Here is a 12,914-nt window from a genome sequence, read left to right on the forward strand (position 1 = left end):
AAGAGATGATGGTTAAATTTTTCAGGAATTGTGAGTCAGTTGATACCACCTTGGTAGCTTGAAATCAGTCATGGTGGGAGTATTTATATCACAGAAATCAGATGTTACAGATCAGGGCCATTTCTTCCTCCAGAGAGCTCTTTGTTAAACTTTTACAACCTACCACTGGGCTTTGTTCGAAAACTACAAGGAACAGATTGATTCTAGAGGGGCAATGTTTCTGTTCCCCTTGAGTTGTGTTCCGGGGAGCTCTTTGGATCTCCGTGTCTTTGCAGTTATGCCTTCTCTCTACCAGTGGCCACTGGTTCTCTCCTCCTCCGTGCAAGCCAGTGCTGGCCCCCCTCCTGCCTCAGCTGAGAGCCGGGTGAAGCCAGGCTCCTGCACCGCCTCTTACCTCACCTTTGAGGGGTTTGTTTCTCCTCTATGTGACTTCTTCTCTCATCTTGAATATCAAACAAGGAGTACCAGATTAGCTGTTTCTCAAGCTTGCAAAATGTAGATAGAGCATACTGAACATTCTGGGCTGCTTGTAAATTACTTTGTATAAACTCCTTTACATCGCCCACTGCCCCGTCTTTCTCCATGTGCGTGTGGATAAACACAATTTTTTTATCCTTCTAATTATATAAAGTTAGAAGGAGAAGGGGACACAATAATATTAGCATCTCCCAGAAGGAATAAATAAACCATGAGGGCAGTGCTCCTCCTTGCAATGCCTTTCTGGTGGACCTATAGCTGAATTCTGCCCTTTCATGAATATACACAGTAACTCTTTGCCTCTGCAGAAAGATGGATTTACATTTTGTACAGAAGGGCAAATGGGAAGCACTAAGTTTCTAACCGTCTCCGCCATCAGCTCACTGCCTGCCTCACATCCAGCCCAGAACTGCCATTTATTAAGCACTTGCTGCATACCAGGCACTGTCCTCACACTTTTTTTAAGAGCAGTTTTAGTTTCAGAAAAATTGAGTGGAATGTCCAGAGAGTTCCTGTTTACTCCTACCTCCCATCCCCCTTCAGTTTCCCCTGTTACTAACAGCTCGCATCAGTGTGATACATTTGTTACAATTGGTGAACCAGTACTGATCCATTTTTTTTATAAGGTAGTATCTCATTTTTTTATTGAAGTTTAGTTGATGTACAATATAATATAAGTTACAATTGTACAATATAATGATTCACAGTTTTTAAAGGTTATACTCCATTTATGGTTATTATAAAATATTGGCTATTTTCCCTGTGTTGTACATTATATCCTTGTAGCTTATTTTATACGTAACAGTTTGTACCACTTAATCCCTTACCCCTATAATGACCCTCCCCTTTCCCTTTCCCCACTGGTAACCACTAGTTTGTTCTCTGTATCCGTGAGTCTGCTTCTTTTTTGTTATAATCACTAGTTTGTTGTATTTTTTAGATTCCACATATAAGTGATATCATACAGTATTTGCCTTTCTCTCTGTCTGACTTATTTCACTTAGCATAATACCTTCCAAGTCCATCTATGTTGTTGCAAATGGCAAAATTTCATTCTTTTTTATGGCTGAGTAATATTCCATCATATATATATATATATATATATATATATATATATATACACCACATCTTTTTTTTTTTTTTACTGTTTGGTTTTTTTTTTTCTCTTAACATTTTTATTGGAGTATAATTGCTTTACAATGGTGTGTTAGTTTCTGCTTTATAACAAAGTGAATCAGTTATACATATACATATATCCCCATATCTCTTCCCTCTTGCATCTCCCTCTCTCCCACCCTCCCTACCCCACCCTTCTAGCTGGTCACAAAGCACTGAGCTGATCTCCCTGTGCTTTGCGATCCATTATTACTAGCTAAAGTCCATAGTTTACCTTCGAGTCCACTCTGTGTTGTGCAGTTCTGTAGGATTTAAAAACTGTACAGTGACACATATCCACAATTACAGTATTATACAGAAGTTTCACTGCCCTAAAAGTTCCCTGTGCTCTACCTAGTCATCCCTCCCCCCAGGTCCCTGGCAACCACAGATCTTTTTACTGCCTCCATAGTTTTGCCTTCTCCAAAATGTCATAGAGTTGGAATCATACACTATGAAGCCTTTCAGGCTGGGTTTTTTCACTTAGCAGTATGCGTTTATGTTTCCTCCATGTCTTTTCGTGGTTTGAGAACTCATTTCTTAATATTACCAAAGACGTGGCTGTACCATGACTTGTTTGTCCATTCACCTATTGAAGGACATCTTGGTTTTTCTTAAGTTTTGGCAATTATGAGTAAACCTGCTATAAACATTCATGTGCAGGTTTTTGTGTGGACATAAGTTTCAGCTCATTTGGGTAAATACCAGACAGTAATTGCTGGATCATATGATAAGAGTGTGTTTAGTTTTGGAAGAAATTTCCAAACTGTCTTCCAAAGTGGCTCTACCATTTTGCTTTCCCATCAGCAATAAGTGAGAATTCCTGTTGCTCTACATCCTCGCCAGCATTTGGTGTTGTCAGGGTTCTGGATTTTGGCCATTCTGGTAGGTGAGTAGAGGTATCTTTTTGTTTTAATTTGCAGTTCCTAATGACATATGATACTGAACATCTTTTCATATGCTTATTTGCCATCCATATATCTTTTTTCGTGAGGTGTCCGTTCAGATCATTTGCCCATTTTTTAATTGGGTTGTTTTCTTATTGTTGAGCTTTAAGAGGTCTTTGTATACTGTGGATACAACTCCTTTATCGGATAGTCTTTTTCAAACTTTTTCTCCCAATCTGTGGCTCATCTTTTCATTCTCTTAACGTCCTCACACTTTTCATGCCTGCATTTTCTCATTTAATCCTCCCAACATTCTGTGAGTTATATAGTATTGAGCCCTATAGCATTTTCCTAAGAAAACCAAGGCTTAGAGAGATCAACTGACTTGCTAAGTGATGGAGCTAAGATCTGAACCCAGATCTGACCCATAGCTTCAGACCTCCCATCACCATGTCTACTGTCCTACTTGCCACAGGTTAGCCCATGTGGGAATAAATCTTGATCATTTTGTACTAAAGTACCCTTTCACAGTCTCAGAAGATAGTCTCTATTTGGATGCTCTGCAGAGCCCGGCATGGTGACTTGCATCTAAGTACCTGAATAGGGCGTAGAAAGCCCTCTTCAGTCTAACCCCCACCTACCTCCTGTGCCTCTTCTCCCACTGCTAATTGCCTCCCATTCCACGTTCACAAGACAAGAAACTGTTTGCAGGTCGCCAATATGCTTGCTTTTCCAGGACCTCTGCTCTCACTCTTGCTGTTCTCTCTGATGGAAAGACCCTTCCTTGTTGTCCATTGGTCAAGCCTTACTTTCAATTCCTCATTCACATATCACTTCACAAAGCCTTCTAGTCCCCACTTTCTAGACCTTGAAATTTCACTTCTGTGTACAGTCTGTCTCCCCCACTACATTGACAAACTCCCTAAGCACTTGGAAAATACTTTCCAAGTCCCTTCAACAAGCCTGTGTGTAGTAGGTGCTCAGTGAATATGTTCTTAATAAATGAATAAAGAGGTGATATTGACAAACGCCATCATCTGGTGGTTAGAGGCACCTCTCATCTTTAAGAACATTTAACTAAAAGAAATAAGTTTGTTTCTTTTCTTTTTCTTTTTAATCATATTTGCTTTCAGACTTTCAATTTCATTTTATATTAATGAAAATTCCCTTTCAATGTTTTACACCAGAATCTCTGTTTCCAGTGCTTTAGACCTCAAGGGCAGGCATAACTCAATAAATAAAGGAGATATTTTGAATCGATAAGTCATTAGTGAGACCAATGAGTGAAAACGCATTATGCATTTTTCACTTTTTTGAGCCTTACAGTTTCGGTAACCGCTGGTAACAGGGCTTAACAGTCTGAGCTCAGAGTCAGGTGCTGGGTCTTGTCTGAAAGCCTGCTGGGTGGATGTCCCCCAGGACGTCCCACTGCAGGAGCTGGGGACCAGACACTTGCACAGACTGCAGTACCTGCGAGATGCTAGAAGTCCAGGAGGGACAGCACATCGTGTGAACAAAGCAGGGATTCAGGGTCAGACAGTCCTAAGATAGAATCCCAGCCACTTGTAGGCTGTGTAATGTTGGAAACTTGCTTAATCTCTCTGAGCCCCAGTTTCTTCATCTGTGAAATGGGAAGAATAAAAATACTACATCATTAACATAATAATCTATGGAGCAATTTGGAGGAATAAATGATTGAGTGAGATAATGTATGTGAAGCCTCTGGTATCTACCATCAACTCCATAAAGATTAGCTTCAGACTCCTTCCCCACTTCACACCCCACTCCGCCACCCACCCAAAGGGATCACTTAGACCTCCCCCCCACTCCCTCTGGTTGATTCCACGGAAACTCTTCCCCATGATGAGTAAGAAACATGGCATCCAGTGTAGCTCAGTATCTAGCACAGCGCCTGCCGCATGGCAGATGCTCACTTAACTATTTTTGAATTGATTAATTAGTTAATGAATCAATAGACGTGGGGTGGTGTCCTGTCCAACCCCGGCCTGCTTGTCCATCCTTGGTCCCATTCCTTGCCTTCTCCTGCTCAACTTTCCATCATAGGATTCTGACCCTTGCAGGTTGCATTTCTCAGCCTCTCTTGTCAGCTGGCTGCTGTTTGGCCAATGACGTGCACTGGTTGGAGATTGGAAGGTGGGAGAAAGGAAGAAGCTGGGGTATTTCTCCCTCTCTGTCCCAATCAGAGGCACCTTCTTGAACAGTGAGGGAGTCTCCTCCTTTTCTCCAGCTCCCACCAGAGAGGCCCACTGCAGCCCCAGCTTCCACAGGTGGCCCCCACCCCTGGGCTCTGGTGCCCTCGCTTCCTCCCTCTGTCCCACCGACCCTGGGGAGGCAGTGTCTCCTTGTTGATGTTTATCTCTGAGTTACTTCTCCCTCCTCCCTTTAGCCTCTCAACTCTTCCATCACCCAGGTAACCACTCCTCTGTCATTAGTTCCCTCTGCTGTGTACCCTTGAAGTACTTTCTACTATCCTGCTTAGACCCCTCTGGGGAATCAGGAGTGTCTGAGCTCAGAGTTAAGAGAACCCCACTCTTCCAAGCTCCACCATCCACTGGCCATGTGGCCAGTCAATCCTTCATTTGTAACAAAGGTTAACAGCATCCGTCTTACTTCTCTCCCAGGGTCACTGTGAGAGTCCAATGAGATAATCCATTCATGTACTCACCGAGTACTTATTGAGTACCTGTCACAGGTGCGTGCAGAGGATAGAACAAGGAGCAAAACACCTAATGTCCCTGTTCATGGGGGTTCCAGTCAGTAGTAATAGGTGGCCTTGTAAACTGCAAAGTTCTGGAAAAAACTAATGGGATATGGTGACCCGACTTCCTTGATCCCCATAAACCCTTAGGGGGTGCCCAGAGTTCTCCAGTCCACTTATGGGGAGTCCTAGCCCTGCCCTAGAGTAAGGTGGCCTGGCCAGTGGATGCAGCAACACGCGGTGATACGTGCATAGTGACGGGGACGGAAAGCTGAGCCCCTCCCCCCACCAGACCCAACCCAGGTGTTCTGTTTGCATGTCCTCTAGCATATCGGAGCTCACTTTAATTAACTGTAAAGGATTAGCCTGATTCTTCTGCTGTAATAGGTTTTTTTTTTAATCATTTTTATTTGGTGTTATTTGAAGTAAGCGTGCCATTGACTAACGCCTGCAAATCTTGTTTGTGCCTAGATTGTTTTTGAAATGGTATTCTCTGTAACACGATTTTTAGTTATTGATGATCTCTTTTAATATAATGATTTAGTCAGCTTCACTTGAATGATAGTACTGATAACAATATGCGGCCGACAGTCTATTTGCAGCAATATTCCAAGAGGCAAAAGGCAAGCATTTGTGCAGTTGTGGAAAATAGGTAAATTTGCCAGTTTTAGGCAAGCATGAAAATGGGGCATATTAATTTGGATCTAACACTTCTCGCTTCCTGAGTGTTTTCATATGGTCTTTCCTGCATTGTCCTCTGGAGAAGGCGTTTCCATCCCCATTTTAATGACAAAATCACTAAGATTTAAAGAAGCAGGTCACTCTCCCTGGTAGGTAATGACAAAACTGGAATCAGAAGGGTGGGTGGAAAAAAAAGAGAAGCAGCATATACAGGCCCTTTTTTAAGGCACAGTAATCTCCCTGAGCCTCAATTTCCTCATCTGTAAATGGGGATAATAACCGAGGGTGATGCTAGGGGTTAAATGAGAGCGTGTCTGTCAGTAGCATGGTTCCTGGTACATGATGATTGATAAATGGTAGCTCTAAAGCAGGGCAGAGCTCACCCGAAGCCTTCTCATCACCCACCCCCTTGTTTTCTGCTCTCTCTCTCTCTCTCTGCAGATGACCATTCTCGAGTGAGGCTGCTGGTGCTGGATGGAGACCCACACTCCGACTACATCAACGCCAACTACATTGATGTGAGGCTCTCCACGGGGCTGGGCAGCTGGGTTCTGGGGTTGGCTGCAGTAAGCTCAAGATCTGTGGCTGTGCCCCCAGTCGCTCCCCCAGACAGTGGCCCTCCTAGAACAGGTCCAGAGGGTCTGGCTCCTCCCTGTAACTAGTGTAACCCAAGCTGATTAGCCACCTAAAGCTGCATCCACTTTCAGGCTGGCTGGAGTAGCCTGCTCTGTGGGAACCCAGGATTGCCAGTTTTGTTCATTCACCCATTAATTCTTTTATATGTATGTCCGTTTACCCATTCATTCATTTATTTGAAGGTACAACCACTTATGCAACAAAAACTTCAGAATACCTACTGTATGTTGGATGCTATGGGAACCATAAAGCTAAAAATGCCATGGTCTCTACCCTCTAAAACCTTAGCAGGAAGATAAGCTGTGCACATCAATAATTCCAGGGCAGACTAGAAAGTGGTGAGTGTCATGAGTTCAGATAAAATGCTACAGGGATTCAGAGGGGGGAGAGAAAAAGTCACTCTTCTATCAGGAATGCGAAGTTTGATGTGAACCAAAGCTTCAAGCACAGGTAGAATTTAAAATCAAAGAGGGGGAAGATGGGCCTCTGGCCAAAGAAAAGCACAAGCTGAGATGTAGCAGAGGGTATGTAGCAGCTCAGTTTGAGGGGAGCAGAGACTCTATAATGGGAATAGTGGAAAAAAAGGTTGGAGCTAGATCACTGATGCTTTGTGATCAAACATAGGAAGTCAGACTTTATTTTGTAGGCAAGAGAAAGCTATGGAAAGTTTTTGATCAAGGAGGTGACCGGTTCAGAGCTGAGCTTTGGGATGATTTATCTATTATCCAGGGTAAGATAGATGAGAGGGAAGAGGGTCTGGGAATAAGACCCCCAGTTAGAAAAGGGGGCTGCTTCAGTGTTCCAGGGAATATGGAGGAAGGAACTAAATACAACAGGAGCCAAGACGGGCGTACATGGAAGTAAGAGAGTTTGTAAAAGGGAAGCATGGTCACTGGGACCAGAGAGACATCCCAGAATGACCGATGCAAGCCAGGCTTCTGAGGACCTCAGCTAGGAGTCCAAGAACCTTGACGAAAGGTTCAGAGATCCACCTTGGTGCCTCTGACTCCCAAGTGTTTTTATAGACAAGCTATAAGGCACTGTGGCATGCTTTTGAATTCCCCATTGTGTATTGCGCCTTGTGTTAGGCATTTGCCTGTTTGCCCTCAGATCTATTCCTTGTCCTTCCCTGTTCTGCTTTGTGTTGCTGGTATGCATATGTGCGTGTGTGCATTTGCATCTGTGTGTGTGTGCATGTGCGTGTGTGCATGTGTGTGTGTTTGTGTGTGTGCGTGTTTGCATGTGCATGTGTGTGCATGTGTGTGTGTGGTGCATGTGTGTATGTGCGTGTGTGCACATGCATCTTTGTGTGTGTGTGCTTATGCATCTTTGTGTGTGTGTGCTTGTGCATCTTTGTGTGTGTGTGTATGTGCGTGCGTGTGTGTGTGTGTGGTGCGTGTGTGTATGTGCGTGTGTGCACATGCATCTTTGTGTGTGTGTGCTTGTGCATCTTTGTGTGTGTGTGTATGTGCGTGTGTGTGCATGTGTGTGTGTGTGGTGCGTGTGTGTATGTGCGTGTGTGCACATGCATCTTTGTGTGTGTGTGCTTGTGCATCTTTGTGTGTGTGTGTGTGTGCGTGTGTGTGCGTGTGTGCAGGGAGGAGAGTGAGCTGACCCTTTAAGGAAGGTGCGATGGGAGATTGGCAGGTGATGGGAAGGGAGAAGCCGTCGTATTTATCTGCCTCTCGTGTTTCCTGGGATGGCAGCTCCAGCAGTGTCTGCATCCCATCTGTGGCTCCATCAGGGAGGACCACCAGAGTGATCCAGCCTCGACAAGGTGGCCCCAGCTCCTGGGCTCTGGTAGCTTCTCTGTCTCCCGTTATCTGCTGGTTCTAGGGGTGACCACATCCTCTCACTATTGCTGATCTCTGGCTGGCCTCACTGTTCCGTTTTGCAACTCAGCTCCTCCATCACCTGTATAACCAGCTTCCTGTACTGAATTCCCTCTGTCTGAAACACCTGGAGTGGTTCTCCACCTGGACTCTGGCTAACAAGGAAGTTCACAAGGAGATGGCCAGTTCTGAGCAGCCTGTCTCCAACCTGGAGAAAGCACTCAGCATTCACCCATCATGCCTTCAGCCTTTCCCTCATGCATCTAGTATTCATTTCTCACACACAGCAGATCCTCCACTGTGTGCTGGAAACACAGACCTTAAAAGGGACTCAAGTCTGGTGAGGGAGTCAGATAAGAAAAGAGACCCTCGAAGAGCAGGGGCCATGGGAACGTAAAGGAAAATCAAAGCCTCAAGGTGGGAGTGGGGTGATCAGTGAAGCCTTCCTGGAGGAGGTGACACAGTGCTGCTTTAGCCAATGAGTGAGAGTCAGCCAATGGTAGTCAGGCAAGAAGGACCAATGGTAGCTTAAGAATTATTGATCACCTCTAGTGTACCAACATTGCCTTAACTAGTATCATAACTCACAAAGTAAATGCCATTACTGCCCATTTCCAGATGAGTGAACTGGGGCTCTCAAGGTTATGAAACTTCTCCAGGATGTGAGGGAGGGGACAGCAGGAGTCTGCATCGACGGTGCCTCCCCAACCATGCCCTGCTGGCTTTAATAACGACGGTAATGCAATGACAACAGCCCAGGGCTCTAAATGAGTCACTCTTGGGCCCTGTGAGGGGTGGTTTTAAATGAATCTGTTTATTGAGACCTCCCCATAGCCCTTTAGGGTAGGTGACCACCCCCATTTTCCAGATAGGGAAGCTGAGGTTTAAAGAGAATGCAAAGCTTGGGCGTGGGCGTGGGCATCTGGTCAGTGGCAGAAGCAGGGTAGAAACCAGACCCGAATGACTCCCAGGCCAGGGCTCTTCATCCTGCTCCTCTCACCGACTCAAAAGACACCACCTTGCATGCAGCACACAGTGGGGGCTCGGGCAGCACGTGCTGAACCAAACTGAGTTGGTTCCTTCCATTTCTCCTTGACTTTGACTCTGGCTGAGTGGATGTGGCAGCCCTGACAGCCATGCCCATGAGGGGTCTGCTGGCCCAAGTTGCCATATCTGGCATTCATTGCCTGAGTGCTAACCTCCGGCAAAAGGCATTTTCCTGGATAGACAATCCGAAGTTGAGTGAGGATGTGACTGCGGTCAGAGCCAAGATGCACTTTGGTATTTTATAGGCAACAAAGGAAACTGCTTTAAATGCAAGTGAATCTCTGCAACACCAGTACTAATAACAGCACCCGTTTCTACCAGGTTCTTATCATCACAATGCATTCTGAGAGCCTTTAAGGATAAGAGGCCAGGGGTGGAGGTTAAGAGGCTTGCTCAAGGTCACACAGCTAGAATCCAGTTCTCTGCCCACCTTCTCCCTCTCTCTAGGAAGTAGATTGTGCAGACCGGCCAAACAGTCTCTGCTAGATGCTGTCTTAATAAGTGATACTGGACTCTGTGCTGTGGTTAGAGTCAAGGGCTCACGAGACCAAAGTCGTGACATGAATTCAGTCCTTATAGAGGCCACATTGAATCCAGGCCTTTCTGCTCACTAGCTTTATGATCTTAGGTAAATAATTTACCCATTCTGATGTCTGTAAAATGGGATAATGCCAACCCGCCAGAATGTGACAACTGATGTGAAGTGTCTATCTGTCAGGGTCCCATTGGGAGACAGAGGGTCACTCAAAGGGAATTTAATAAGAGTAGGAACAAGATTAAAGGAAACTAAAGGGGGAGGCAAAGTGGCAGGAGTTCAGTATCCCCAGGCTAGAACCAGCAGGAAGCTCTCAAGCTCCTGAGAGCAGGGAGAGTAGCTGTAAGGAGGGGGCCGCCTGACTGGCGCTGTAGCCTTTGATGGAAAGTCGAGGCCAAGCCATGGTGACCTGATAGGGAGAGACCCAAAAGAACATGCACCCCAACCTCCCAGTGGCCTCTGAGCTCCTGCTTCTGCTCCGCATTGACCAAACCCAGCTAGCAGCTGGAGGGCATGGAAGCCCATGGTGTCGTCCATATGACCAAACCCAACTAGCAGCTGGAGGGCGTGGAAGCCCATGGTGTCGTCCACATGACCAAACCCAACTAGCAGCTGGAGGGCATGGAAGCCCATGGTGTCGTCCATACAGGTCAACCTCCCAGGGCACGAGCAGAGCAGGGAAGGGAATAGAGAGTCAATGGAGGGGCAGAGAAGACACCGAGCCTGAGCTCCTTTTAGCACAGTGTGAGCAGTACGGGGTGGAGGGGAGGGGAATCACATCAGTCGTGACCCCCTATACACTCCAGCAAAGTCAAAATTCCCAGGGTCTCTATGGGGATTCCGGGCAGACACACCCTAGGTAGCTGTCTACGGCTCACTCCGTGGCCCTGGTTTCCACCCAGCCAAAATCCTCCCTGCACTCCAGAGGGCTAACTGCCCATGCTAGAATCATTTATCCACAATTGGATCTTGACGATTCATTAAAACGACTCCATTTGGATAATGAGCTAGATGGGGCCAGCCCTGTCTAGGCCTCCAGAGGCCGTGGTTCTCCTCCTGTCTGAACCATCCCTCCGGCACATTTGTTTGCACACCCGAGAATGTATTGGCCACTTGAATCTGTTATAAATTACCAGTCCGGAAATAAATATCGTCTCTGGGTCCCCAGTAAGTAACAGATGCGTGGAGCGCGGAGTGAGATAAATGCACGTTGGATGCAAAGCTCTTTCCCGTTGCTCACGGGCGGATGGAGGCAGGCCCAGTGCCGGTTTGCAGGCCACGTGCGTGCTGTAGGTGGGACTTAAGTGAACTCAAAGTTCTTTTAAGGTTAGGAAGTTTTCTGTACCAGCTCTTGGGACATCCCCAGAGCAGCCCCAACTGAGCAGTACGTCTCCTTTCATCTCCATTGCTGAAGAGCCAGGTGGTTAGAATGCTTTCTCTTGGGGACTGCGTGCGTTCCTGGAGGCCAGAGCGGGTCTCTTGACTCGGCTGCCACGGGTGGACGGGAGCGCAGCATGCATGCGTTCATTCTGTGTGCATTTATCAGCGTTGACTGCCCAGGCCAACTTCTCCATGCTGGGGACACAGCCATGAGCAAGCCCATTACAGCCCTGCCCCGCTGGAACTCTCATTCGACTGGGAAAACAGACGATAAGCATATAAATAAATGAAGACTTTGGTGGTGAGTGCCCTGAAGAAAAGTAAACCAGAGAAAGCAAAAAAAAAAACAAGGATGTCAGGGTGGGCAGGTAAGGGCTGTCTGTGGAGGTGACTGCCGTCCCAGCAGAAGCCTGGATGGAAGGGGAGAGCAAACCACTCAGTTATGTGGGGACAGACACAGCAGGCACGGGTAGGGGAGAGTGCTAAGGCCTATAGATGGAAACGTGATGGCTGCTTCTGAAGAAGAGCAAGACAGCCAGTGAGCCATGGGGAGGGTGGTAAGAAAACTGAGACTATTGCTGAAGGGATGAAATGGGAATAACAGGGATGTTGAGATGCCCAAACTAGGCTTAAGAGGCCAGTTCAACTGCAGTGACCTCAGAGAACACTTCTCTGGCCTCCTTGCACATCTTCCTCTTGGTGGCCCTTATCCCATTTTGTTGATGTCTACAAGCTGCTCAGAATCTGAGCCCGCATCCATCAGGTCCACTTTTGTACTTCCAGTGCCTTGTACAGAGTAGTAGATGCTTAGTTAATACCTGTCAAGTGAATATTGAAGGACTGAGTGAGCAAACGAATGAACAAAATAGTGAAACTAAGTCATCTAACTCCCACAGTTGAAATGTGAATTTCTTGCTCAGAATTTCATCCCGTTGACATTGAAGTGTGTTAGAATCTTCCACGTCCCATGCATTTTGTCTTTTGCCTTTTGTCTGCCAATTAAGGCCTTAAGGGAATGCCCCAACCTCACCTCAAAGACATATTCATGTATGTATGCCACCGACCAGTCTGTGCTGAAAACTATACCCAGCTCTGGGTGGCCTGTCCCATGGCCCAGAAGGAGAAAGTATTTAAAAAAAAAACAAACAAACTTATTGCAACATACATTGTAAGGGTGTTAATTGGGCATCTACCAAGCCCTGCAGGGCTTAGGAGGAAGGAGGGCTCATTTGAAGTGCAGTGTGGGAAGCTGGGGCATAGGGTACATGGAAGGGCCCGGAGAGGGACAACTGGAAATGAGGCTGGAGATGAGGCTGGAGACAGGGGCTTAGTCCCAAACTAAGGCATTTGGACATTATTGTCCAGGCAACGGGGAGCCACTGCAGGCTTTTAAGCGGGGAAACAACATAATCAGATGTACACTGGGAAGTTCACTCTGGCAGGAAGCAGATGGGCTCTGGGACTGGACTGGAGGCAGGGAGGCCAGCATGAGGCTATTGTCTTGGCCCAGATCAGGGAGGATGAGGGCTGCAGAAGGAATGATGTGGGGATGACAGAAGAGGATG

General features: G+C 46.4%; 1 protein-coding gene across 11 annotated transcripts in view; it reads left to right on the plus strand.

Annotated features, from left to right (window-relative positions):
• PTPRT (protein tyrosine phosphatase receptor type T) overlaps positions 1 to 12,914 on the plus strand; it is a 1,089,879-nt gene that overhangs the window by 1,031,023 nt on the left and 45,942 nt on the right. For all 11 annotated transcript variants that reach the window (XM_036826097.1, XM_036826100.1, XM_036826103.1 and 8 more), the window contains one exon: positions 6,361 to 6,437. In XM_036826097.1, coding sequence (XP_036681992.1) covers positions 6,361 to 6,437 — 77 coding nt within the window. The remainder of the gene's footprint in view (positions 1 to 6,360; positions 6,438 to 12,914) is intronic.

Source organism: Balaenoptera musculus, chromosome 15 (assembly GCF_009873245.2).
Source record: "Balaenoptera musculus isolate JJ_BM4_2016_0621 chromosome 15, mBalMus1.pri.v3, whole genome shotgun sequence".
In the NCBI taxonomy this organism is placed as follows: Eukaryota; Metazoa; Chordata; class Mammalia; order Artiodactyla; family Balaenopteridae; genus Balaenoptera; species Balaenoptera musculus.